General features: G+C 44.5%; 1 protein-coding gene across 2 annotated transcripts in view; it reads right to left on the bottom strand.

The window, feature by feature from the left end:
* Nucleotides 1-453: 453 nt before the first annotated feature.
* Nucleotides 454-25874, bottom strand: part of LOC126281720 (galactoside alpha-(1,2)-fucosyltransferase 2-like) — an 88352-nt gene continuing 62931 nt past the window's right edge. The window contains exons 4-6 of one of the 2 annotated variants that reach the window (XM_049980895.1): nucleotides 20301-20448; nucleotides 14546-14674; nucleotides 454-1879 (exon numbers count right to left, since the gene is read on the bottom strand). In XM_049980895.1, coding sequence (XP_049836852.1) covers nucleotides 1553-1879; nucleotides 14546-14674; nucleotides 20301-20448 — 604 coding nt within the window. In that variant the 3' untranslated portion in view covers nucleotides 454-1552. The remainder of the gene's footprint in view (nucleotides 1880-14545; nucleotides 14675-20300; nucleotides 20449-25874) is intronic. The other variant, XM_049980896.1, reaches the window with a different exon arrangement.

The raw sequence follows: 25874 nt of genomic DNA, 5'->3' as shown, positions 1-25874 counted from the left end.
TTAAAGAAATTGCAAAAATACACTTATTTAAAAGGCAGCAAAAAAGTACCTGTTATGCAATACATTTAATACCTTGAAGGATTACTTAGATAAAACAGAGTAGGGGTATCATAAAAAAATTTTATACAAATAAATAATAATAATAATGATTATAAAACATCCAACGTTCCACATAACACCTTCACTTTAAGTTTTTTCCTTCATTTTTTCCTTTCTAGAAATACTTACCCCCAAGCTATGCACAACACAATACTAACACCTCTTCCTCTTTCTGAGCTCAACATCTCACTCATTATGGAGGGATGCAAGTTTTCAGGGTAGCAAATAGGAATTTGTGGTACAGAGATGGCCCAGAGATCACCAGTGTATATATATATATATATATATATATATATATATATATATATATATATATATATATGTGTGTGTGTGTGTGTGTGTGTGTGTGTGTGTTTGAGTGTGTAGTGAGTGAAGTGTTATGAAAAAAAATGTGCATAGAGACTGTACAGTGACTGATAGTGAGATGTGAGTGAACAGTGTGGCGTTACATTATTAAATAAGTTATTTTTTAAAAAAGTATTGTATACCAGGAGTAAATCTAATGATTGTCTCTAACTAGAAGCTTGTAAATATATGTGTATACGAATTAGGTTATTTTAAATTGGTCTAAACTTGTTAATACTTTGACATGTCCTATATCGTTGTAAAACGAGATCTACAGGTGAATAAAGGTACTACTACTACTACTACTACTACTACTATTACTACTATTACCTACTATTACTACTGTTTCCCAGGAGTGAGTAGTAATTTTTAATAACTTACAAATTAAGCATGAAACACACAAATACCAGTAACTATTCAAAACAAATTGATCATCTGGGCAAACAAATTATCATTCTGAATATAAAGCATGGAAAACATAGACACATTTGAAAATGAAGCAAAAGGTAGCTTATTTTTTGCTGGCTATAAAGTATAAAAGAAATTTTAGCTATTTAGGAGAATTCTTTTCCAAACAAGATCATCTGCAATTAAACTACACATGAAGACAAAATGTATTGTGGTATCAGTAAATGAATGTGTTTCCCAATTGTTTGAGTTAATTTCAAGTGCGAAGGAAGAAGTCCATTTTTCTCACAGTGAATTGAAATTTTTCACAAAAATTAGAACATACTTCACACAATCAGCAGAGTTTTACCATTGGAGAGCTTAATGTTGTGTACTTTTCGTAATGCGTATGTTAACAATGAATATGAAGTTTGCAAATTCTCATTTGTGGAGAAAGAAAAGGCAGTAATAGTTTCCAACATTGGAATGAGTGTACCAACTGAAGATGTAATGGGTTCTTGCTTTAATTTGTGTACAAGAATCTCTACCATAGTTACGATGATACACTGGATTTACAGTCCTTTTACAGTTTCAGAAGATTGTTATGATAGTACTACATTCAATATTCTGGTGTACAAAGCACTGATACTTTGTATATGAAATGACATCGTTGTGGTGCTAGTAGAGAGACGGCTACTGCCCGTCCTCCATCTTAAGATCCTCACTGCGAGATGGCGACCCAACCAGTAATGTGCTGTGCAAACTGCATGGCAGGCGACACGGCGTCTCCTCGTTGCAGGTGGTAGACGGCGGCGCGCCCGCCAGTCATTAGGGCTGACAAGAGGCCAAAGGTACCATAGGCAAGCACAGAGTGGTTGCAGGCGGACAATAGTGCCAGATCCCACTCCGGCTCGTCCAGCAGGCCATCCCCCATCAGGAAGGTATGTCGCAGACCCAGGGATCGCAGGTGTGGCAACAGAACATCCTGCACCCAGTACGGGTCATCAGACGTCACCACCAGCACAAGTTCACCGCCTGAGGGCACCACCTGCATAACAGTTGCAAGTTTTCAGGAAGTGTGGAAGATAGGCGAGAGGGAAACAGAAAACACACGGAATACAAACTGTGCCCTTCAGGGTCGAAATTATAACCTAGAACTCCTCAAGGATTCATACAGAACTCCTGTACAATTTACGTTTGGCAGACAGAACAAGGAAGGTAAAGGAAAGTTCAGCTAAAAAATATACACTGCCCAGTCATATTAATGCGACCACCTCACAAAAGCTTGAATAACCACATTTTTGTAGTGCAGACTTCTGTGAGATGTGCAGGAAGAGAGTCAATAAGGTTCTGGAAGTTAGAGGAAGGAATGTAAAGCCATGCTAACTCCAGTGTCATGGCACCTGCGCTAGGTTTTTCAGCTGAGGATCCGTGGTATGAAGAGCCGAGCATTTGGGTTTAAATCTGGGGAGTTTGGTGGCCAGGCGAGTTCGGTAAACCCAACCTGATGCTCCTACAACCACGCACGTACACTGTGAGCTGAGTGACATGTTGCATTGTCCTGCTGGTAGACACCATCATGACGAGGAAAAACAAACTGCATTTAGTGGTGGTCATGGTTCCTAAGGGAAAAAGCATATTTTTGTTCATCCATTGTGGCTTTCAGAATGACGAGATGACCCAAGGAATGCCCTCCTGCCACGACCCTTATATCGATTGTTGAAGGATATTTACTTTCAGGAGTTTCACGCAAAACGTGATTTACCTGAACAGGTCACCTGTCTCCAATCAGTAGATGCTGAGATGCGGTACTGGCATGTAAATTCCAGCCTTTGTCACTGATGAGCAGCAGTCATCATGGGTACTGTCCGCCCCCAGTAGCTGAATGGTCAGCGTGACGGATTGTCAATCTGCTGTGCCCAGATTCGATTCCTGGCTGGGTTGGGGAATTTTCTCCGCCCAGGGACTGGGTGTTGTGTTGTCCTCATCATCATCTTCATCGACTGCAGGTCGCCGAAGTGGGGTCAAATTGAAAGACTGGCACCTAGCAAACAGTCTGCCCGATGGGGGGCCCTAGCTATATTGGGTCCACTGTCATCAATCATCCTATATATAGCCACGACTTGACACCATATAACTTTCGTCTGTTTCCAAAACTTACAACACCTTTGAGAACTTCAATTTAATAGTGATGAAGCGGTACAAGGAGAGCCAAAGTTGTGTGACTCAGTCAACAGAATCAAACATTCTGCAATAACGGTATCAATAAACTGATCTCTCGGTGGGAGAAATGTGTTCATCGACAGAGTAACTGTTTTCAGAAATAAATACATAGCCATGAAGAATAAAGATGTACAATGTTAATAAAGTTTGTTCTATTTAAAAATCTTTAAGTGTTTTCTCATAAAAAATTCGGAGGCATTACTTTTCCTCACGCCCTTGTTACAGAGTGCTTTGAGGAGAGAGCGCTGGATCAGCAGCCCATAAACCAACTGTATTTTTGGCGTATGTTGCCAATACTTTCATTGAGTAGCCTTATGGAGAAGATAAACTAACTTGAGTTTTTACATTTTACAACTCCATTCACAAGAAAATACGGTTCAGCATGGAATAAGAGAAAGGTGTTTACCTGCCTTTAGCGGTTGTTTTAGTTATATGGAAGAATGATGGCTCCTTGGGGCATTCAGCTTGTTCTAAGCCCACTCATACCGATTTGAATTTACAATCACCTATAGTAAAATATCAGTGTGCTTAAAACACTTGTGCACAAAGCTGACATAGTCTCAGATTCAGGATGAATCCCAAAATAACTCGCCCACTTAAATATAGAGTTGAAGGAAACTATATATTCTACCCAACAGATTAACAGGACACTATTAGTTAAAATGAAGCACCAGAAATTGGATAAGAGAAGTACACGCCGACAAAATCGCCAATTTTTCTTCCCTTTGTTGGCAATATTTCGTTTAAGCTAGTGAGAATCCTCCATAAATTTAAGGTGAAAGTTATTTTTTGCCCACCGTCGAAGACTGCTCTATGTCTGTGATCAGTGAAAGTTTGTTATTGCGTAAGACTGGAATTCACAAAATATGTTGCCAGCATGGTACTGTTTACATACGCCAAACATAGAGCAAGTCTGCTAATGCTGAATATTTTATCTCCACTGGACATTCAGTGGGATCCTGTATAATGAAGAAACAGTCAGCCTTGACTGCAGGGATGTATTTATTTTTTATATACTAGTGGCGCATGTCGCCTTATTCAGGCATCTTCAGTTTGGCTGAACATTATATGGTGTTAAGTACATGGGCTACTGAGCATACAGAATGTCCAAGAAAATAACTGACATAGTCAAACCCGGGGTCAGACCTAAGCAGATCTGTCACCATGGAAACATGTCAGAGGTGTCGTTGCTCAAACTTTTTCAAGCCACGTGCAGGTCTTAGCCAGGTGGTAGAGGATATAGGTTCCTTGCGCAAGGGTTTCACAAAGCAGAATCACGTGATGAAAGTAGGTGGAGTGGGAAACAGTATTGATAGGGATCAGGGCTACAGTACTGAGTGTGACCTGGTGGAAATAGCCTCAGCAACGACCCCTACCCATGTTGGGCTGGTGCCTGCTTTCGTGCGGCATGATCAGCCTCAGTTGAACCGCTCTGTAAGGAGGGTAAATATGGAGTTGGATCAGTTGCACAGGGCGGCCACTCTGTCAGACATTGGATTGATTCCTGTCGAGGCTATTGATAGGGGGGATTTCACAAGGCATGGCCTACACCTCAATAGGAAAGGGAAGGGTAAACTGACAGGGTTGTTACGAAATCCATAAGGGGGGACACTAGTACTCATGGATGTACCTCTTTTTTTAGACTAATATCAGTGTCCAATGAGAAGTTCAGGCAGGCTGGTGCCAAAGAGGTCCAAAACTCACATAATTCTCACTTCAGGAAAGTAAATAATAATGTTACCATATGTAACCAAAATATTGGTGGATTAAAGAAAAAAGTATATTCTCACAATAGTAAAGTAAAAATAATGTTACCATTTTTGACCAAAATATTCTGGGATTGAAGAATAAAGTAGATGAGCTCCTGGTTTGTTTCGATGACATTGACTCTGATAATGTAATAGATATATTATGCCTGTCTTAGCATCACATTGTGTCTGATATGGAAAACGTATCAGTGGTTATAAACTAGCTGCACATGTGAGTAGAGAGAATAAGGTGTGTGGAGGAGTTGCCATATATGTCAAAAGTTATCACTGTGTAGAAAGCTTAGATACAAAAAAGTTTTGTCCAGAGCAACATATAGAAGCATGTGCCTGTCAACGTAAACTGAAGAAGTGCTCGTTTATAATTGTAACAGTATATAGGTCCCCTTCAGGGAACTTTCACTTATTCCTGGTAAACTTGGATGCCTCATTGTGCTATCTGTCAGATAAGGGAAAGGAAATTATTATTTGTGGGGACATCAATGTTGATTCACTGATAGAGTGTAATAGGAAGAATGACCTGGAAGTCTTGCTCAGTTCTTTCAATTTGACATCTGTCATTAATTTTCCTACTTGAGTAGTAAAAGACAGCAACACATTGATAGATAACACTTTTATAGATCAAGATAGGTTTAAAAACATAAATTCTTGCTCTGTTGCGAATTGGCTCTCTGATCATGATGCTCAGCTAGTTACAGTATATGACATAGCTCCATTTAGTTATTCCAAACTACCCTCCAAAGTTGTGTGTTCAATTAATGACTCAACAATTAAAATTTTCAGAGAAAATCTTCACCAGTTAGACTGGGGTGAGGTGTGCAAGGAACCCGATGCTAATTTAAAATATAACTTATTTCATGATACACTTGTAAGAGAATTTGAAAACTGTTTCCCCAAGAAAGTAGTTAAAATTATTTATAAGAAACCATGCAAAAAACCTTGGCTTAATAAAGGAATAAAAATATCTTGTAACCACAAAAGGGAACTGTATCTAACAACAAGAAATAGTAATGACCCAGAAACAGTCAAATATTATAAAAACTACTGTGCTACATTAAGAAAGGTTATTAAAATGTCCAGAAGCATGTGCATCATGTCTGAGATCAATACCTGTGATAAGAAAATCAAAACAATTTGGAATATTATTACAAGGTAGACAGGGCAACCAAGAGTACAGGATGACTGTATCACCATCAAAGCGAATGGAAACTTGATAAACAACAAGCCGGAAGTTGAAAACATGTTGTAGAGAAAATGGGATCCAAATGTTCATTAGAAGAAGCATGGCAGTTGATGGAAGAGGCCTTACCCACACTATTTGATACAATTGAAATTCCACCCACCTCTCCTTCTGAAATTAGGAAGATAATAAACTCTCTTAAGAATAAAAGCTCACATGGAATTGATGGCATTTCCAGCAGGATAATAACAGCTTGTTCCCAAGAAATAAGTGGGATTCCTAGCCACATATGTAATAGCTCTCTGAAGCAGGGCATTTTCCCAGATAGACTGAAGTAAGCCATTGTGAAACCAGTGCATAAAAAAGGAGATATGTCTGATGTCAACAACTACGGCCCAATCTCTCTTCTTACTGCCTTATCAAAAATTCTTGAAAAAGTAATGTATTGTAGAGTAGCTCCACACATTTGTAAAAATAGGGTTTTAACAAAATGTCAGTTTGATTTCCAGAAGGGTTCTTCAATGGAAAGTGCTATATATACTTTCACTAATGAAATATTAAATTCTCCGAGTAGCCGGAAGTCACCCATTGGGATTTTTTGGTGAGCTATCAAAGGCTTTTAATTGTGTAAACCATGGAATACTTCTAGATAAGCTCAAGTAATGTGGTATGAATGGGACAGTGCTCAAATGGTTTATATCATACCTCACTGGAAGACTGCAGGAAGTTGAAGTAAGCAGTTCACATAATATGAAAAAAACGGATGATTTCTCAAACTGGCTAACAATCAATAATGGGGTGCCACAAGGTTCGGTCTTGGACCCTCTGCTGTTCTTAATATATATTAATGACCTGCCATTCTATATCCACGAAGCTGCAAAGCTGGTACTTTTTGCTGATGATACAAGTACAGCTATCACACCCAACAGACAAGGATTACCTGGAGAATTTGTGAATGATGTTTTTCAGAAAATCATTAAGTGGTTCTCTGCAAAAGGGTTCTCATTAAACTTTGACAAAACACAGTATATATAGTTCCACACAATAAATAGAATGACACTCTTAATAAATATAGACTTCGATCAGAAATTGGTAGCTGAGGTAGAATATTCAAAATTTCTAGGTGTATGCATTGATGAAGGGTTGAACTGGAAAAAAAAACACACACTGAGGATCTGCTGAAACGTTTGAGTTCAGCTACTTATGCTATTAGCGTCATTGCAAATTTTGTCGATATATATCTGAGAAAATTAGCTTACCACTCCTATTTTTATTCTCTGCTTTTGTATGGCATCATATTCTGGGGTAATCAGCGTGAAATCAGAATAATTGCTGGAGACCATCCAAGATCATCCTGCAGACACTTATTTAAAGAGCTAGAGATCTTCACTGTAGCCTCACAATATATATATTCACTTATGAAATTTGTTATTAACAATCCAAACGAATTCAAAAGTAATAGCAGTGCATATGGCTACAACACTAAGAGAAAGGATGATCTTCACTACTCAAGGTTAAATCTAACTTTGGCACAGAAGGGGGTAAATTATGCTGCCACAAAAGTCTTTGGTCACTTACCTAATAGCATCAAAAGTCTGACAGATAGCCATATAAAATTTAAAAGGAAATTAAAAGAATTTCTTAATGGCAACTCCTTCTACTCATTAGATGAATTTTTGGATGTAGTAAGTGGGTAATTTCCCCAAGCCCCATAAAAAAATTAAAAATATTAAGTGTCATCTAATATTTTGTGTAATGTAATATCTTGTATAGACACCTTTTATTAACCGGACACATTCCACATCATTATGAAGTGTCGTATTCAAGATCTATGGAACATGTACTAATCTAATCTAATCTCATGTCCAGGCTATGCACATAGTATTATGTGCACAGTCTGGAGATGAGCAATTACACCTCTGACATATTTGCATGGTGACAGTTCTATGTGGTCCTGATCCTGTTTCGTACATAGTACTATGTTCATAGCCCGGACATGAGCAACTGCTCCTCTGACATGTTTGCATGACAGGTCTCTGTGTAAGCCCGATTCTGATTTGTATTCATTGAACTACGTCGCTTGCGTCAACGCGACATTTGACGAGGGCAGTTACTTGGTGGGACATTCTGTTTGCTCAGTATCCCATGTACCTAACACACTCTAATATTCACACAATATGAAGGTGTTTGAATTAGGCAAAAAGTGTCATTGGTAATTTCCGGAGGCATGTGGCACCAGATGTATACGCACAATTCTCATAAATTACGGCCCGGCTGTTTGTCGGCATGGCGCTAGCGCCCATTAGTTTCCGCTATGTGCGCCATCTTTTACAGATGAGGAGAATTTGGTGGCCAAGAAAACAACGTGTTTTCGCTATCATGCTCTTGAAAATACAGTAAAAAGCTTCTGACCATCTGACACAGACCGTTATCCTCTTGGAGATTCCATCGGCCATGGAGAAGACATGAAGAATGAAGGGACGCAGGTGGTCAGCAATAATGTTATCGTAGTAGACATTGTCACGATGCCTCAGATTACTTCCACAGGTTCATTAGTCCACGGTCCACTCTCGACAATACCATGCGCAATGCAGTTTTACTGTATTAGGTTGGTGCATAAGTTCGCACGTTGGTATTACGGTTGCTATGCGTTTATTGATCGATTGTCATTTATTACTAGTAGTTCACTGAGGGTATGTAAGTTTAGATATTGTCCTTTTGTCGTTTGGAGATACTGAATGCACTTGTGGACGCTAGAATGTGGAGTGCCAAGTCGAGGAATAGGAAATTTCCGACATATTCTTCTGTTTGAATTCAGTAGAGGGGTGAGAGCAGCAGAGGCGTCATAAACGTTAGCGCCGTGTATGGGGGATAATGCCACTGGACAGAGCACTGCAAGAAAATGGTTTTCTCGTTCTAGGAAGGTACGTTTTGACATTAGTGACTTTCACGTTTAGGAAGACCTGACGAACCGTGATCATTCCACCAGCTTGTGACATTTGCATGCAATGGGGAGAGTTCAAAAATCGGGTGTATGGGTGTTGCATGCTCTAAGCCAAAATCACAAAAAACGGAGGCTGGCCACATGTGCATCTCTGCTTGCTCATTAGATGGCTCGTGAACAACATCGACGATTCCTATTCTGCTTCGGCACTGGTGACGAGAACTGCTCCTTTATGCTAACATAAGAAAAAAAAACCCGGAATGGTTGAGTCCAAACAAAGCAGCAACTCCCTGTACAAAAACTTGCTCCCATCCACAAAAGATAATGTTATGCATCTGATGGAACAGCGACGGCGTGGTGTATTACGAGTTGCTTCCCCGAGGCATAACCGTCATTGCTGACATTTATTGTAAACAATTGAGGCGTCTTATGGACGCAGTCCGAGAATAGTTACGAGGACGACTGCGTAATGTGATGCTACTCCACTATAACGCCCGCCCATATTGCGCTAGGCAGACAGAAAACACAATGCAGGGGCTAGGGGGAAGTCATTCCGCACCCACCTTACTCCCTTGATTTTGCGCCCTAGATTTTTACCATTCTTTCTCTCTGTCGAACGAACTTCAAGGAACTTCATGTTGAAAATGCGTTACGAACATGGCTCTATGAGCACTTCTCCTCAAAATTAAGTTATTTCTACAGTTAGAAAATGGAAAAGTTATACTAGCGTTGCCAGAATGTTGCAAATATTGAAGGAGAATAAAGGATGAGCAAAGTCTTGCCCTGATTATAACAATTTATTACAGAGTAACGGTTTGACATAATAATTTACATTTGATGCCGTTACAGAGGTTAGCGTTACTAGTGTTTTTTTTTTTTTTAAGACCACTTACGTTAGTAAACCTCAACGTGCGCTCCCTTGGTAGCTCGGAGAATGTCGAGGCGGTATTCCAGTTGCGTCATGTGTTCCGTAACATGTGTTCTGTCGCAGTACCCACAGCAGTTCGTCGACGTCAGCAACTGGTGTGACGAAGACTCTGTCCTTGATACAGCCCCAGAAAAAAAAGTCGAGGGGCGCAATATCTGGAGAGGGGAGTAACGTTCGGATCGGTGGATTCGGATCGGTGGATTCGAAGGAACGGTCCAACACCCTGGCCACCCCGCTCTCCAGACATTACGCACCTTGACTTTTTCTTTCTGGGGCTATAACAAGGACAGTCTTCGTCACACCAGTTGCTGACGTCGACGAAGTGAAGGCTTGGATACAAGCTGCTGTGGGTACTGTGACAGAACACATAATACGAAACACCTGGCGCTGGCGGGAACTGGAATACAGCCTCGACATTATCCAAGCTACCAAGGGGGCACACGTTGAGGTTTACTAACGTAAGTGGTCTTAAAAAAACTAGTAACACTAACCTATGTAACAGCATCAAATGTAACTTATTATGTCAAACGGTTATCCTGTTATAAATTTCTATAATCAGGGCAAGACTTTGTGCTCACCTTGTATATTATTGATGGCAAAAGTTTCTGTTATGTGTGTCTGTTGTGTTTATTAAACTTATGGAAAACACGCTGCGAAATTACGCGCCAAACCAATAGTTGACGATGTCGCTGGATCAACATGTGAAGAATTAGGTGTCTGCTGTGTGAGCCTCAAGTTCAGCAGTGTGAACTGAACGGTGAGCGAAGAAACCACTCGTGCCTCCACCAGCATTGTCCGCCTTCACCACATCGACGTTCTCTGATGAGGTGTAGACATGCAACATTTTGTCGCCGGATCGTGCTTTCACCGCCCTCCATCCACTTAACATTAATTCTCGCGTCAGTAGCATGCGAACACCGGACCAACTACGCCGCTTCCGAGGTGCTCGTTCCCAGGCGTGCGGCTATAACAATCTGCCCTGTGTCAAAGTCATTTACGCCATCTGATTTCACCATTAGTGGTTCGTATCGTCGCTAGAATGATTTCCTGTGCGTCTCTGCTCCGCTTACCGCGTCACGTGCCCGCCACGGCAATAGGTGCCGTTCAGTCTCGCGGTCGTAATGTTTTGGCTCATCAGTGTAAATGAAACGATTAGCCTTTTGAAATTTGGTGTAACAGTAGACTATTGAAGAGCGTTGATAGGGTAAGGAAAGGAAAAGTCCTGCAAACTGTGGCAGTAGATAAGGCAGGTGCTGTTCCAGTTAGGCTGAAATATTGGGAACAGCTGGAAAGCGGCAGTAGCGAGACCTGCACCAAATGAACATTTGGGTAGGAAAACGAGCCAAAAACTGTAACGACAGTCATTCTTAGTTAAAAGTTATATATTTCCTATATGTTCGGAAATAATTACACCAGTGTTTTACATCATATCAGGTCTGCAGAAATACAGAAGCATGGGAAACGAAGTTTGTGATCTGTCAGGTGACATTCTCATTGGCTTAAAATTTGATAACGGCAGGAAGAATTAAGAAAATTTGTCTACCTAGAAAAACCGTTCAACAGTATAAAATGGTGCACAAGGCTCGAAATTCTCGGGAAAATAGGAGCAAGCTATGGGGAAAGAAGGGTAATCTATCGCGTTTATAGCACTTTAGTGCGATCAACTAGAATGGAGGACCAAGAACGAAGTGGTCGGATTAAAAAGTAAGACAGGAATACACTCTTGCACCACTCCTGTTAAGTATGTACATCGAAGAAGCAGTGATGGAAATAAGAGCTTCAGAAGTGCGATAATACACTCGAAGAAAAAAAAAAAGAACGGCGCCTCACGAAGGAATTATTCGAATGGGACGAAAATTGGAAAACGTTATACACATATACAAGCAAATGATTACAATTTGAGAGAGGTTGGATGATTTATTCAAGAGAAAGAGCTTCACAAATTGAGCAAGGCAATAGCGCGTTGGTCCACCTCTGATCCTTATGCAAACAGTTATTCAAATGGCTCTGAGAACTATGGCACTTAACGTCTGACGTCATCAGTCAACTAAAACTTAGAACTACTTACACCGAACTAACCTAAGGACATCACACACACGCATGTCTGAGGCACGATTCGAACCTGCGACTGTAGCGGTCGCGCGGCTCCAGACTGTAGCACCTAGAAACACTCGGTCAAGTGGCCGGCGCAGTTATTCAGCTCGGCTTTGATTGACAGAGACGTTGGCTGCCCTCCTGAGGGATACCGTGCCAAATTCTGTTCAGCAGACGCGTTAGATCGTCAAAATCCAGAACTGGTTGGAAGGCCTTTCCCATAATGCTCCAAACATTCTCAGTTGGGAAAGGCAGGGTTCGACAAGCACGAAGACAACTAGCAGAAACTCGCGCTGTGTGCGGTCATCCATTATCTTGCTGAAATGTAAGCCCAGGATTGATTGCCCTGACGGGCAACAAAACGGGGCGTAGAATAAAAGCGACGCACCGCTGTGCTGCAAGGGTGCCGCTGATGACAACCAAATGGGTCCTACTGTGAAAAGATATGGCATCGAAACCATCTTTCCTGATTGCCAGGCCGTAAGGTGGGCGACGGTCAGTTTGGCACGCCAGCGCTGTACGTGTCATCTCCAGACACGTCTTCGCTGGTCACTGGAGCTCCGTTCGAAGCGGCACTCATCACTGAAGACAGTTCTACTACAGCCAGTGAGATAACATGCCGAAACTGTGTATGGTGACGCCACAGACAGCCGTGGGATACCTACCTGACTGGATAATGCTCGATTGACCAGCCCTCTACATCGGGACCCAAGATGAGGCCTCTTTCAGATTCCGTCAAATGCTTATAACGCTGTCGCATACGAGCACATGGCATCTCCCTGACCTTCACAGTGATCACTCAGCATCTGACGCTGTCCTCACACCTTATATACCCTACTTGGCATGGTAAAAACATTAGGTATGAACAACGCTAATGCACTCTGGCGGCCGTTAAACGGTAACTGTCATAGAGGATTGGAACTCTTAATCATCTACGTACAAGCCGATGGCGTGTATGTGTACAAATTTATATTGACATCTGATCATTTCTTCTAGCTGCACTGCGTTTTTGACCAGGCAACGTATGTGGGACGACTTTTAATGATAGGGCGTGCGTGAAGTACACTATTTCATCTAAAGTATCCAGACACCTGGCTAAAAATGACTTACAAGTTCGTGGCGCCATCCATCGGTAATGCTGGAATTCAATATGGTATTGGCCCACTGTTAGCCCTGATAACAGCTTCCACTCTCACAGGCACACGTTCAGTCAGGTGCTGGAAGGTTTCTTTGGGAATGGCAGCTCATCCTCCACCGAGTGCTGCACTGAGGTCAGGTATCAATGTCGGTCGGTGAGGCCTGGCACGAAGTCGGCGTTCCACAACATCCCAGAGGTGTTCTATAGGATTTAGGTCAGGACTCTGTGCAGGCCAGTCCATTACAGAGATGTTATTGTCGTGTAACCACTCCGCCACAGGCCGTGCATTGTGAACAGGTGCTCGATCGTGTTGAAAGATGCAATCGCCATTCCTGAATTACTCTTCAAGAGTCGGATGCAAGAAGATGCTTAAACCATCAACGTAGCCCTGTGCTGTGACAGCGCCACGCAAAACAATAAACGGTGCAAGCCCCCTCCATGAAAGACACGCACACAGCATAACACCACCACCTCCGAATTTTACTGTTGGCACTACACACGCTGACAGATGAAGTTCACTGGGCACTCGCCATACCCACACCCTGCTATCGGATCGCCACATTGTGTACCGTGATTCGTCACTTCACACAACGTTTTTCCACTGTTCAATCGTCCAGTGTTAACGCTCCTTTGGCGGCCGTGGTGGCCGAGCGGTTGAAGGCGCGTAAGTCCGGAACTGCGCGGGATTAGGCGAGTGGTCTATGACGCTGCAGTCATGAACTGTGCGGCTGGTCCCGGCGGAGGTTTGAGTCCTCCCTCGGGCATGGGTGTGTGTGACGTCCTTAGTTAGGTTTAAGTAGTTGTAAGTTCTAGGGGACTGATGACCCCAGATGTTATGTGCTCAGAGCCATTTGAACCATCTACGCTCCTTACACGAAACGAGGCGTTGTTTGGCATTTACCGGCGTGGTGTGTGGCTTATGAGCAGCCGCTCGACCATGAAACCAAAGTTTTCTCACCTCCCGCCTAACTGTCATAGTACCTGCTGTACATCCTGATGCAGTTAGGAATTTCTGTGTGATGGTCTGGATAGATGTCTGCCTATCACATATTACGACCCTCTTCAACTGTCGGCGGTCTCTGACAGTCAACAGACGAGGTCGACCTGTACGCTTCTGTGCTGTACGTCTCCCTTCACGTTTCCACTTCAACAATCACATCGAAAACAGTGGACCTAGGGATGTTAATGAGTGTGGAAATCTGGTGTACAGACGTATGACACAAGTGACACCCAATACGTAACCACGTTCGAAGTCCGTGAGTTCCGCGGAGCACCACATTCTGCTGTTCACCATGTCTAATGAGTATTGAGGTCGCTGATATGGAGTACCTGGCAGTGGGTGGCAACACAATGCGCCTAATATGAAAAACGTATATTTTTGTGGGTGTCCGGATACTTTTGATCGCGTAGACTACCTAGGCTCAAGCCGGCGGACACTCACCGTGGAGCTGAGCCAGAGGGCGGCGCGGCCGTAGTAGCGTTCGTCCGCCGGCCGGTCCGAGTCGTACAGCAGCCGCAGGTGGTCCCCGTAGTCGGTGCGCCGCACGTGCACGCCCGCGAACACCACCTCCTGCGCAAAAGGAGACACCCTGAGGTGAGGCTCCGTCTGGCAGCAGCCACAGTGCACCACAAACTAGTCAATAACGACCACTAATTTGAAACGTCCTAGCAGATTGAATCTGTTTGCAAGCAGGTACCTGGAACCTTCCCTTTCAGTGATGTTGAAACGGTGCCTTCATTTCCTTCTTTCCTTCTGTTCGAACAAAAACGCTAGTTACAAGTTCGGCACAGTTTGAGAGTTCGACGCCGGCCGGTGTGGCCGAGAGGTTGTAGGCACTTCAGTCTGGAACCGCGCGACCGCTACGGTCGCAGGTTCGAATCCCGTCTCGGGCATGGATGTGTGTGATGTTCTTAGGTTAGTTAGGTTTAAGTAGTTCTAAGTCCTAGGGGACTGATGACCTTAGATGTTAAGTCACATAGTGCTCAGAGCCATTTGAACCATTTGAGAGTTCGACGCACAACACAAGCTTCTGGTTGGCTGTGGTTACATTAAGAATGAACACGGTGGAATACTGCAAGTCCGAGATGAAGCCCATGTCTCTCCTACTGTTATGAAAAGTTCAGCCAACCACCAGACATAGTCCAAATTCGCAGCGTAACGCTCCAACAACACAGAAGCTGGCGAATAAGGGGAAATTACACTGGTCAGTCAATTTGGAGGAGGGGACCAAACAGCGAGGTCCTGTTAGTTGGGGAAGGATGGGGAAGGGAATCAACTGTGCCCTTTCGAAGGAACCATCCCGAAAGTTGCCTGAACCGATTTAGGAAAATCAAGGAAAACCTAAAGGTTTGAACCGTCATCCTCCCGAAAGCGAGTCTAATGTGCCAACCACTGCAGCATCTCGATCGGGCAGTTACAGTGCTGACAAAAGCTTAAGGACGATCACGTGTCACTGCCCAGTAACATAGCTCGATAAAACTTCAGCTAAAGAACTGCTACAATATAGCACAAAAAATAACTGCAAGAAACACAGTGAGACGAACGGAAGTGCCACTTCAAATGGCACTAAGCACTATGGCACTTAACATCTGAGGTCATCAGTCCCCTAAACTTAGAACTACTTAAACCTAACTACACTACTAGCCATAAAAATTGCTACACCACGGAGATGACGTGCTACAGGCGCGAAATTTAACCGACACGAAGAAGATGTTGTGATATGCAAATTATTAGCTTTTCAGAGCATTCATACAAGGTTGGCGCCGGTGGCGACACCTACAACGTGCAGACATGAGGAAAGTTTCCAACCGATTTCTCATACACAAACAGCAGTTGACCCGCGTTGCCTGGTGAAACGTTGTTGTGATTCCTTGTGTAAGGAGGAGAAATGGGTACATTCAATTTTCCGACTTTGATGAAGGTCGGATTGTAGCCTATCGCTATTGCGGTTTATCGTATCGCGACATTGATGCTCGCGTTGGTCGAGATCCAATGACTGTTAGCAGAATACGGAATCGGTCGGTCCAGGAGGGTAATATGGAAAGCCGCGCTGGATCCCAACAGTCTCGTATTACTAGCAGTCGAGATGATAGGCATCTTATCCGCATTGCTGTAACGGATCGTGCAGCTATGTCTCGATCCCAGAGTCACCATGGGGACGTTTACAAAACAACAACCATCTGCACGAACAGTTCGACGACGTTTGCAGCAGCATGGACTATCAGCTCGGAGACCACGGCTGCGATTACCCTTGACGCTGCATCACAGTCAGGAGCGCCTGCGATAGTGTACTCGACGACAAACCTGGGTACACGAATGGCGAAACGTCATTTTTTCGGATGAATCCAGGTTCTGTTTACAGCATCATGATAGTCGCATTCGTGTTTGGCGACATCGCGGTGAACGCACATTGCAAGCGTGTATTCGTCATCGCCATACTAGCGTATCACCCGGCGTGATGGTATGGGGGGCCATTGGTTACACGTCTCGGTCGCCTCTTGTTCGCATTGATGGCACTTTGAACAGTGGACGTTAAATTTCAGATGTGTTATGATCCGTGGCTCTACCCTCCATTCGATCCCTGCGAAATCCTACATTTCAGCAGGATAATGCAGGACCGCATGTTGCAGGTCGTGTACGGGCCATTCTGGATATAGAGAAAGTTCGACTGCTGCCCTGGCCAGCACTTTCTCCAGATCTCTCACCAATTGAAAAAGTCTGGTCAATGGTGGCCGAGCAACTGGCTTTCACAATACGCCAGTCACTACTCTTGATGAATCGTGGTGTCATGTTGAAGCTGCATGGGTCGCTGTACCTGTACACCCCACCCAAACTCTGTTTGACTCAATGCCCAGGCGTATCCACGCCGTTATTACGGCCAGAGGTGGTTCTTCTGGGTACTGATTTCTCAGGATCTATGCATCCAAAGTGCGTGAAAATGCTATCACATGTCATTTCTAGTATACTATATGTGTCTAATGAATACCAGTTTATCATCTGCATTTCTTCTTGGTGTAGCAATTTTAATGGCCAGTAGTGTAACTTAAGGACACCACACACATCCATGCCCGAGGCAGGATTCGAACCTGCGACCGCAGCAGCTGCATTGTTCCTGACTGAAGCGCCTAGAACCGCTCGGTCTCCGCGGCCGGCCAAGTGACACTTCCATTCAAAGATAATAATTACACTGAATTCCCAGTGATTAGTGATGGTCCCCTGAACATTACAAAAGGCGGAACATGTTTCTCAATATGGAATGTTATGATCACGGACAGAAAAGTATACTCTGCAACGTGATCACACGCCAGCAACAAGGTCGATAAGGATTTCATATGGTAGGGTGTACCATTTTTCCACCAGCGTGGTTGACAACTGCTCAATGGTCGTTGGTGCATGTGGACGTGGAGCAATTTGTCTTCCCAACGAATCCCATATGTGCTCTATCGAACTTAAATCGGGGGACGGGCAGACCAGTCCATTCGCCAGATATCCTGTTACTCCACGAGCTGCTCCATTTGTGGAGTTCGATTCGGTCGCCCAATGTCACTTGTAAAAATGAAGCCAGAGACAAATGCATCCCAGAAAAGACGCAGTGGCACAATAATTTTGATTGGTGAGTGTATTGTGCTCAGAGATTTGGAGATCAATAGGCCCTTGCAACATTATGCATCCCCTCACCATAATGCCTGGGCTCCCCCCCCTCCCCCCCCCCCCCCCGCTCCCCGTGGGTCTAGGGGTTAGAGTGGTCCCGAGGAATTCCTGCCTGTCGTACGAGCCGACTAAAAGTAGTATCACACGTTTCGGCCTTTGTGTGATGGTCCCCTGTAGGGTTTGATCACCATTCTTCAAAATTTTCCCGAAGAGCGAGCCAATTGGGGAAGGGCGCCTTACAAGGTGCATTGTGTCCATCGTGCATTGAGATCTTTAGCCCACTTTCTCATCGTCGCATTGCAGTCCTGCCCATTCTCCATCTCTTGGGCGAGGACACCTTCCTGGGTGCATTTTCGCGCGTGCATTATGCATTGTCGATTTCTGCGTCGACCTGATATCACGATTCACTATGAATGTGTGGAAGTGTTCGATGCAGGCCTCTCGCAGGGAATCAGCTGCGCATTGGCCATACGTAGCTAACGCACGGTTACCTCCTCCGTCACGAAGACCCACCTGTGTCGCTGTGGCTCCTGACTCACAAATGACGGTCGTCCACCTCTTGCTGGACTGCCCACTTTTGGCCGCTCTGTGGCAGACTTTTAACTTTCCCAGCACCCTGCCTTCGGCTCTGGGCGACAGTGCCTCCACAACAGCTTTAGTTTTACGTTTCATCCGTGAGAATGGGTTTTATGCTTCTATGTAAGTTTTAGCGCATGTACTTTCTCCCTTTGTGTCTTCCACCTTAGTGCTTTTGGGGTGGAGGTTTCAATGTGTTGCAGAGTGGCTGGCTTTCTCTTTTTATTCTCGTGGTTGGCCAGCCACTGTAATCTGATTTCGTGTTTTACTCTCTTCTGTTTCTAGCGTCTCAATGTTTTCTGGTCCTCTTGTGTTGCTTTCAGTGTTCGTTGCCTTCCCATCGTTCTTGTGACTTTTCCTTTATTTCCGTTTTGTGCTATATGTTTCGTTCGTTTTATTCTCCAGCTTGTGGCACTCTTGTATTAGGAACAAGGGACCGATGACCTCGTAGTTTGGTCCCTTCTCCCGCCTTTAAACCAACCAATACCTGGCCCTCTGAAACGACGATGTTCGACAATGCTGGACTACCTTCATATGTCGAGAGATGGGAATAGCTAATGCACCAAGGAACATAGTCGTAAATGATCGTTTTGGTGGTCGAGTAGTTGTGTTGTGCAGTGGTGTCATACTGCATGGTTGTACTGACCTCAAAGTTTTTGAACACGGTACGCCCACTGATTAACATTATTATGACACTGTTTTACTTTCCTATGTGCGTCTTTTCAGGGTGCATTCTGCTCTGACTTCATTTTTATGATGACAATGCGCGACTGAATCGAACCGCCCAGGTGGAGGAGCTCCCGGAAGAGAGGATATTCGACGAATGGAGTGGCATGCTAGTTCCTCCGACTTAAATCCCATTGAACATGTGTCGGATGTGTTGGAGAGGCGTATCGCAGCATGCGTACATGCGTAAACGACCGTCCAGCAGTTGTCAACCACGCTGATGGAGGAATGAAATACCACACCACAGAACTCCTCAGTAACCTTGCGGCTAACGTGAGAGAACCTATTACATTGCCATCCATGGTTGTCACATACCCTATTAAGAACCGTGTTCTCCCTTTTGTACTGACCAGGTGAGCTTCATGAATTGCATTGAGTTCGGTGCAATTATTGTATTTGAAAAATGTGTCATTTCTGTTCGTTTCATCGTGTAAGTGTTTCAATTACCTTTTGTACTGCACTGTAACTCTTCTTTCAATGTGTGGTCCAAGTTAAATCGCGCTAGGCGGTGTCACATTATGGAAAGGCTACTTTCGTCCTTAGGTTTTGCACACTAATGTACATTATTATTATAAAATATTAGCCATGTATGGCTCATTAAATAGTGACATGACGGGAGGTTATATCTGGGAAGAGGTGGGGGGGGACACCACTCACATCAATACAAATCGAGAGAGAACAAGAAAAAGAGTTGACAGGCAGTAAGGTTGGGGTTGTTTGGGGGAGGAAATGGCTCTCAGGCCTATGGTACTTAACATCTCAGGTCATCAGTCCCCTAGAACTTAGAACTACTTAAACCTAACTAATCTAAGGACATCACACACATCCATTCCCGAGGCAGGATTCGAACCTGCAACCTTAGCGGTCGCGAGATTCCACACTGAAGCCCCTAGAACGGCTCGGCCACAACAGCCGGCTCTTTGGGGGAGGAGACCACAGCGAGGTCATCAGTCTCATCGGATTAGGGAAGGACGGGGAAGGAAGTCGGCCGCGTCCTTTCAAAGGAACCATCCCGGGCATTTGCCTGGAGCGATTTAGGGTATCACGGAAAACCTAAATCAGGAAGACCGGACGCGGGATTGAACCGTCGCCCTCCCGAATGAGAGTCCAGTGTGCTAGCTACTGCGCCACCTCGCTCGCTTCTGACAGGCAGTAAGGATCTAATGAAATATGTATGAGTAGCCTTGCAACTTAACGAGGATATGAAAATTATTTTCCTTTGGGAAAGTGAGCCGCCACCTACCTTGACGTTAGGATTGGCCTCGAGAACGGTCCTCCTGAGTGACCGCAGCTTGTTCTCTGCGTACTCGCGTAGCTTCGGCCGGTAGCGGAAGCGGCGCCTCACGTCGGCAGCCAGTGGAATTATCGTCTCCGGCAGGATGATCCACATCCTGCAGAATGTCAGTCCTTAATTTAGAATCACAACAGAAACCGAGGGGTGCGTTACAACATAAAGATAAATATTGATATTTTGTTGCTGATACAGTTTCGGGTATAAAAGTTGCGGTAGGCGCAAGCAACACACCTATCAGGAGAGAGGCCAAATAGAGACTCGCAAGCAACGCACTGCCAACGCCCTCTCGACTGCTAGCACTTCGATCGCCGTTGCGGACCAGACGGCCCAGTCAGTCATCAAGTGAGTCATCGAGTCGAGTCTTCAGTCGCAGCCCAGTCACTTCCAGTCACAGACAGTCTCAGTCTCAGGCAGCACATAGCGACCAGAGTAGTGTACGTAGCGGACCTGTACTTCACCAGCAGTGAGGTTAGCGTGCACTATTACGGAAGAGCTCGTACCACAACACCTGGACTATCTTAAGTTAAGAAGCTTCCTGTTTAAGTTAATAAAGAACCCTATTAATACATGTGTGCAGTTGGTATTACAGAAAGAGGAGACTGGCCACCAAATAACATTCCCAGCTTGCTTCCCATTGTACAAGCCCACAGTGACAACGAGACGACACAATAAAAGGTATCCTCAATGACAAATGACAATCACTATTAAAGACGAGAGCTTGCTAAGAAATTCTATAATAAATTACTTGCTACTATTACAGGTAAGATAAAAGTTTTCTGTAAGAACTAATGCCCAGACTCAAAGACAACGGTGTGGAAAACTTAAGGATAAAATAGTTTTCGCGTAACGTGACAGTGACAAGTAACACAGTTATGTGAAAATTGGACCATACATAGGAAGTACTGTTGCAGTTTAGTACAGAAGGTAGAAGACGTGCACTTCATTCACCTTTCAGTGCTCGTATTTCATATTACTAATCCCAGCATTCTGGTATTCGGTAATATAATAATTCAGGCTCTGTTAACAATATCGCCGGCCAGAGTGGCCGTGCGGTTCTAGGCGCTACAGTCTGGAGCCGAGCGAACGCTACGGTCGCAGGTTCGAATCCTGCCTAAGGCATGGATGTGTATGATGTCCTTAGGTTAGTTAGGTTTAATTAGTTCTAAGTTCTAGGCGACTGATGAGCTCAGAAGTTGAGTCGCATAGTGCTCAGAGCCATTTTTTTGTTAATAATTTCTATGGGTTGCCTAAATTATTTGACGATGTTTACAGTTTGCCTCACAATGATCTGTGAGAGGAGTTTGGCGCTTGGAATTTTCTTTATTTATGGACGAGGGCAGCAGTCTTCCTAGCAGCCATGATGGCTTCCCGTTTCCCATCCTTCTTCCGATCGTCAGGATAGCACGTGGTGTCGCTTGAACGTTCATTAGTGGCCAAAGTTTCTCCTGTTCTCAGTTCCCCAACCTGCCTTACCAATCTGGTAACTGCTATTCCTGCTCGATTTTAACGACGCGAGGTCGCCTCCCTGTGAGATTCTGACCCTCTGATTGGCCAGTTCAGGTGCGCGCCCGTTTTTCGTGGGTGGGCGCCAACCGGTCTCCGCGGGTGGATTGTGGATAGAGGGGCAGCAAGGGCAGTTTTAGTGTGATCGTGCCTACGACTAGAGCTGCTTCCAGAAGATGGCGTTTGGGTAAGCATGAGCTCCGACGTTCACTGTAGCTTCGTGCCCTGAGGCCCAGAGGGAACCTTATAGGTCATTTTACTGATGTGCGTTCCTTAAATTACGGTTTACGAGATTTTCCGGGTTATAAGACTGTAGGTTTTCCTTGTACAGTTGGGCATAATGTGCGCGGTGTGTTGGTTGGTCACAGTAGCTTGCAGTTCGGCACTAAAGTGTATACTTTCGTGCTCACTTTTCCGCTTCGTCTGGCAGTAGCTCTTTCAGTTCTCCCGTGCTAAATTGGACTTAGAAATTAGGTCTTCCTACCTTGAAAACTGGTGCCCTTTGTCCTACGCCACGTGGTGAGTGTCTGGCGCCTTCTTCATGTTTCGTTAACGTAGTCGGACCGCGAGCCAAAGTTATCTAGTATCGCCTGTATGAATAGTTTCGCGTCTTGTTGGTTTTATTCCTTTAGTACAGGAGGCTACCTAGCGATTCACCCCAGTAGCGTCTTTCTTGGTCTTTGGCTGATTCCTGGTGGTGGTCGTTGCATGGTTGCAACCTCTTCCTTTAGTAAATTGAACTCTAGGCGATCGTTCCTAAATTTCCTTTTTTCTGCTATCGTGGCTCATTATGAACGTACGTTGGGGCAGGCTGCTGGACTCAGTTCTCTAACTCTCTCTCCCACCCCCCACCCCCTCACCCAACCACCCCCACTTGATTGTATAATTGTTCAATTTTCAACTGTTAAATAAATGAGTCCTTTAGTCTGTACATTCTCCCTTTCATTACGTAAAGTCACCCCTAGTGTCACAGTAGAATAATGCAGAACTATATCCACTTCATGTGGTGGAAGTAGTGGCCTCTTTTATTCAAAAACAATAAGGACACTGATGTCATCGCCATTCATGGCGGCCCCTGGACATTACAAACGGCGGGTCGTGGGTCTTAATAGGATTTGTGATGAAAGAGCTCCCATTCTGACCACAGCATTAGCAAGGAAAACACTCATATTGGGAAGAAGTACAGTTTCACAATAATGTTGACCGGTGAGTGTTCCGTGCTCAAATATCTGGAGGTCAGTATGTCAACGCAACATTATGCCTCCCCAACACCTGGACCACCAAACGATCATGTTCGACAAATTTTCTGGCTATATTACGTCAGTATCATTACAAATGGTGCCACTGATGTGTGAGTGTCAACGGAACACAGCGTACTGGTCATCGTGGAAAAAGATCACCCCACGTAGTCGTCGCGACGCTGTGGACTGTGAGATTGCGTGTCTTGCAGTCCTCTTGCAACTGCATCCGCTGTTTGACGTAGGTCCCTTCTTACCTATTGCACAATGCAGCTATCATCTGCTGCGGTAATTGGCCTGCTCGACCACCTCTCCTTCGGGCAACTGTATCTCTGGTTCGGAATACTCTCCAAGCACGTATAACAAAGCTGTGAGCCAACGATTTACATAAAGTCTACGTTTATATAGTGTCTCCATGTTACATTACAATGTTCTTTAAACACGTATGCGCGTATAAACCAGTGGTAAATATGCCTCGAAGCGCTAAAATTACGATAATAATAATTTTCTCTCTCCTCGTGTAGGAATCACCAAGTGCTCCTTGTTCGCTGTCCCTTCACCGCATGTGTTCCTGTTTCTATGCGTTTGGGCCCTGATGACCATGCTGTTTAGCGCCCGAAAACCTCAAACCACACACACATCAAGTGCGAGCATAGGGGATGCGGACAACATGACATATGGAAGTTTTCGTCCGTCCGGGAGGCGTGCAAGAATAGCCAAAGTGGCTAAGGCGACCATTTGCGATAAGCAGAAAATCCTGGTTCGAGTTCTGGTCCGGCACAACTTTTCATCTGTCACTAATAAAACGTACAGTTGACGTCAATACGTAATCGCAATATACGAATCCGTTTCGTAATTCTGTGAGCCGTACTAAACTCCTGCGGTTCACTGGTCGTCCGTGTTCCAGTTTCTCGATGATTCTTTCCGACGTCAAGTCATCCAGATGTTGTCTGCGAGCCATCTTGCAAGGAAGAACAGCGTCATATAGCAACGTAACTTCTCACTGATTGACACACATTCTCTCTTCCCTTTCTTTCAACTATCTCGTGTTATTTGACGCAAGAATCGCGCTGACTTCATGTCATAGTAACGTCCAACTCTCTGTGCAGGGCTGGAGAACGTCTGCCAACATGCTCTTGTGCTTTCCTTCATTTCCACAGATTAATTAATATGTTACGTTACTTTACCTGGCTTGTCCGTAAGTTTTTCAGAACAGTATATTTCAAGAACAGGATCACATCACGAAACCACCTGACAGCTGCTACAATGCATGTCAACCCGTTTTCAGCCAAGCAACCATTTTCAGATCGTTGGTATCATTACACCACGTTAAAGGAGGGTTCATTGATGTCATACATATTACGCTGAAGAGCCAAAGAAATGGTGCACCTGCCTAATATCGTGTAGTGCCACAGCGAGCAAGCAAAAGTGCTGCAACACGACATGGCACGGACTCGACTGATGTCTGAAGTAGTGCTGGAGGGAATTGACACAATGAATCCTGCAGGGCTGTCCATAAATCAGTAAGAGTACGAGGGGATGGAGATCTCTTCTGAACAGCACGTTGCAAGGCGTCCCAGACATGTTATATAACGTTTATGTCTAGGGAGTTTGGTCGCCAGCGGAAGTGTTTAAACTCAGAACCACTGTGTAGCAATTATGGACGTGTGGGCTGTCGCATTGTCCTACTGGAATTGCCAAAGTCAGTCGGAATGCACAATTGACATGAGTGGATGCAGGTGATCGGACAGAATGCTTACGTATGTCACCTGTCAGAGTCGTATCTAGATGTATCAGGGGTCCCATATCACTCCAACTGCACGCGCCCCACATCATTACAGAGCCTCCATCAGCTTGAACAGCCCCTTCTGACCTGGAGGGTCGTGAGGTGCATCCGCTCGATGCAATTTGAAACGAGACTCGTCCAACCAGGCAACTTGTTTCCAGCCATCAACAGTCCAATGTCGATGTCGACGGGCCCAGGCAGGGCGTAAAGCGATGTGTCGTGCAGTCATCAAGGGTACACGAGTGGGCCTTCGGCTCCGAAAGCCCATACCCATGATATTTCGTTGAATGGTTCGCACGCCGATACTTGTTGATGGCCCAACATTGAAATCTTCAGCAATTTGAACGACTCTCTTCAGTCGTCGTTGGTCCCGTTCTTGTAGGCTCTTTTTTCGACAGCAACGGAGATTTGATGTTTTACCGGATTCCTGATATTCAGGGTGCCGTACGGAAAAATCCCCACTTCATCGGTACCTCGGAGATGCTGTATCTCATCGCTTGTGCGCCGACTATCGCACCATGTTCACACTCACTTAAATCTTGATAACCTGCCATTGTAGCAGCAGTACCCGATCTGACAACTGCGCCAGACACTTGTTGTCTTATGTAGCCGTTGTTGACCGCAGCGCCATACTCTGACTGTTTACGTATCTCTCATGCCTGTACCAGTTTCCTTGGCGCTTCAGCTTATTATCAGATTGAGTAACTATCACTTACAGATGACAAGAGTTTCATAATATTATGTACTTGACGCTAAGGAAACATCTTTTAAATTGATGTAATTGTATCGCAGAGCTGAAGACGGTCATTTGACCGGAACTGGTTGTCCATAAATAAATACATACTGTAGCAGCACTTGGGTGGTTCCATGATGATGTTCTTGTTGTTCTTTAAATACGATAAGGATTACCTACGGTGCTAAAGAATTAGCCAAGGCTGAATGGAAGTACTAAATATAACCAAAAAAACTGATGTGACAAATCTGCATGTACAAAGA

The sequence above is a fragment of the Schistocerca gregaria genome, chromosome 7 (genome assembly GCF_023897955.1).
Source record: "Schistocerca gregaria isolate iqSchGreg1 chromosome 7, iqSchGreg1.2, whole genome shotgun sequence".
NCBI lineage: Eukaryota > Metazoa > Arthropoda > Insecta > Orthoptera > Acrididae > Schistocerca > Schistocerca gregaria.
Note: the sequence above shows the minus strand (reverse complement) of the source record. Positions and strands in the feature narration are given on the sequence as shown.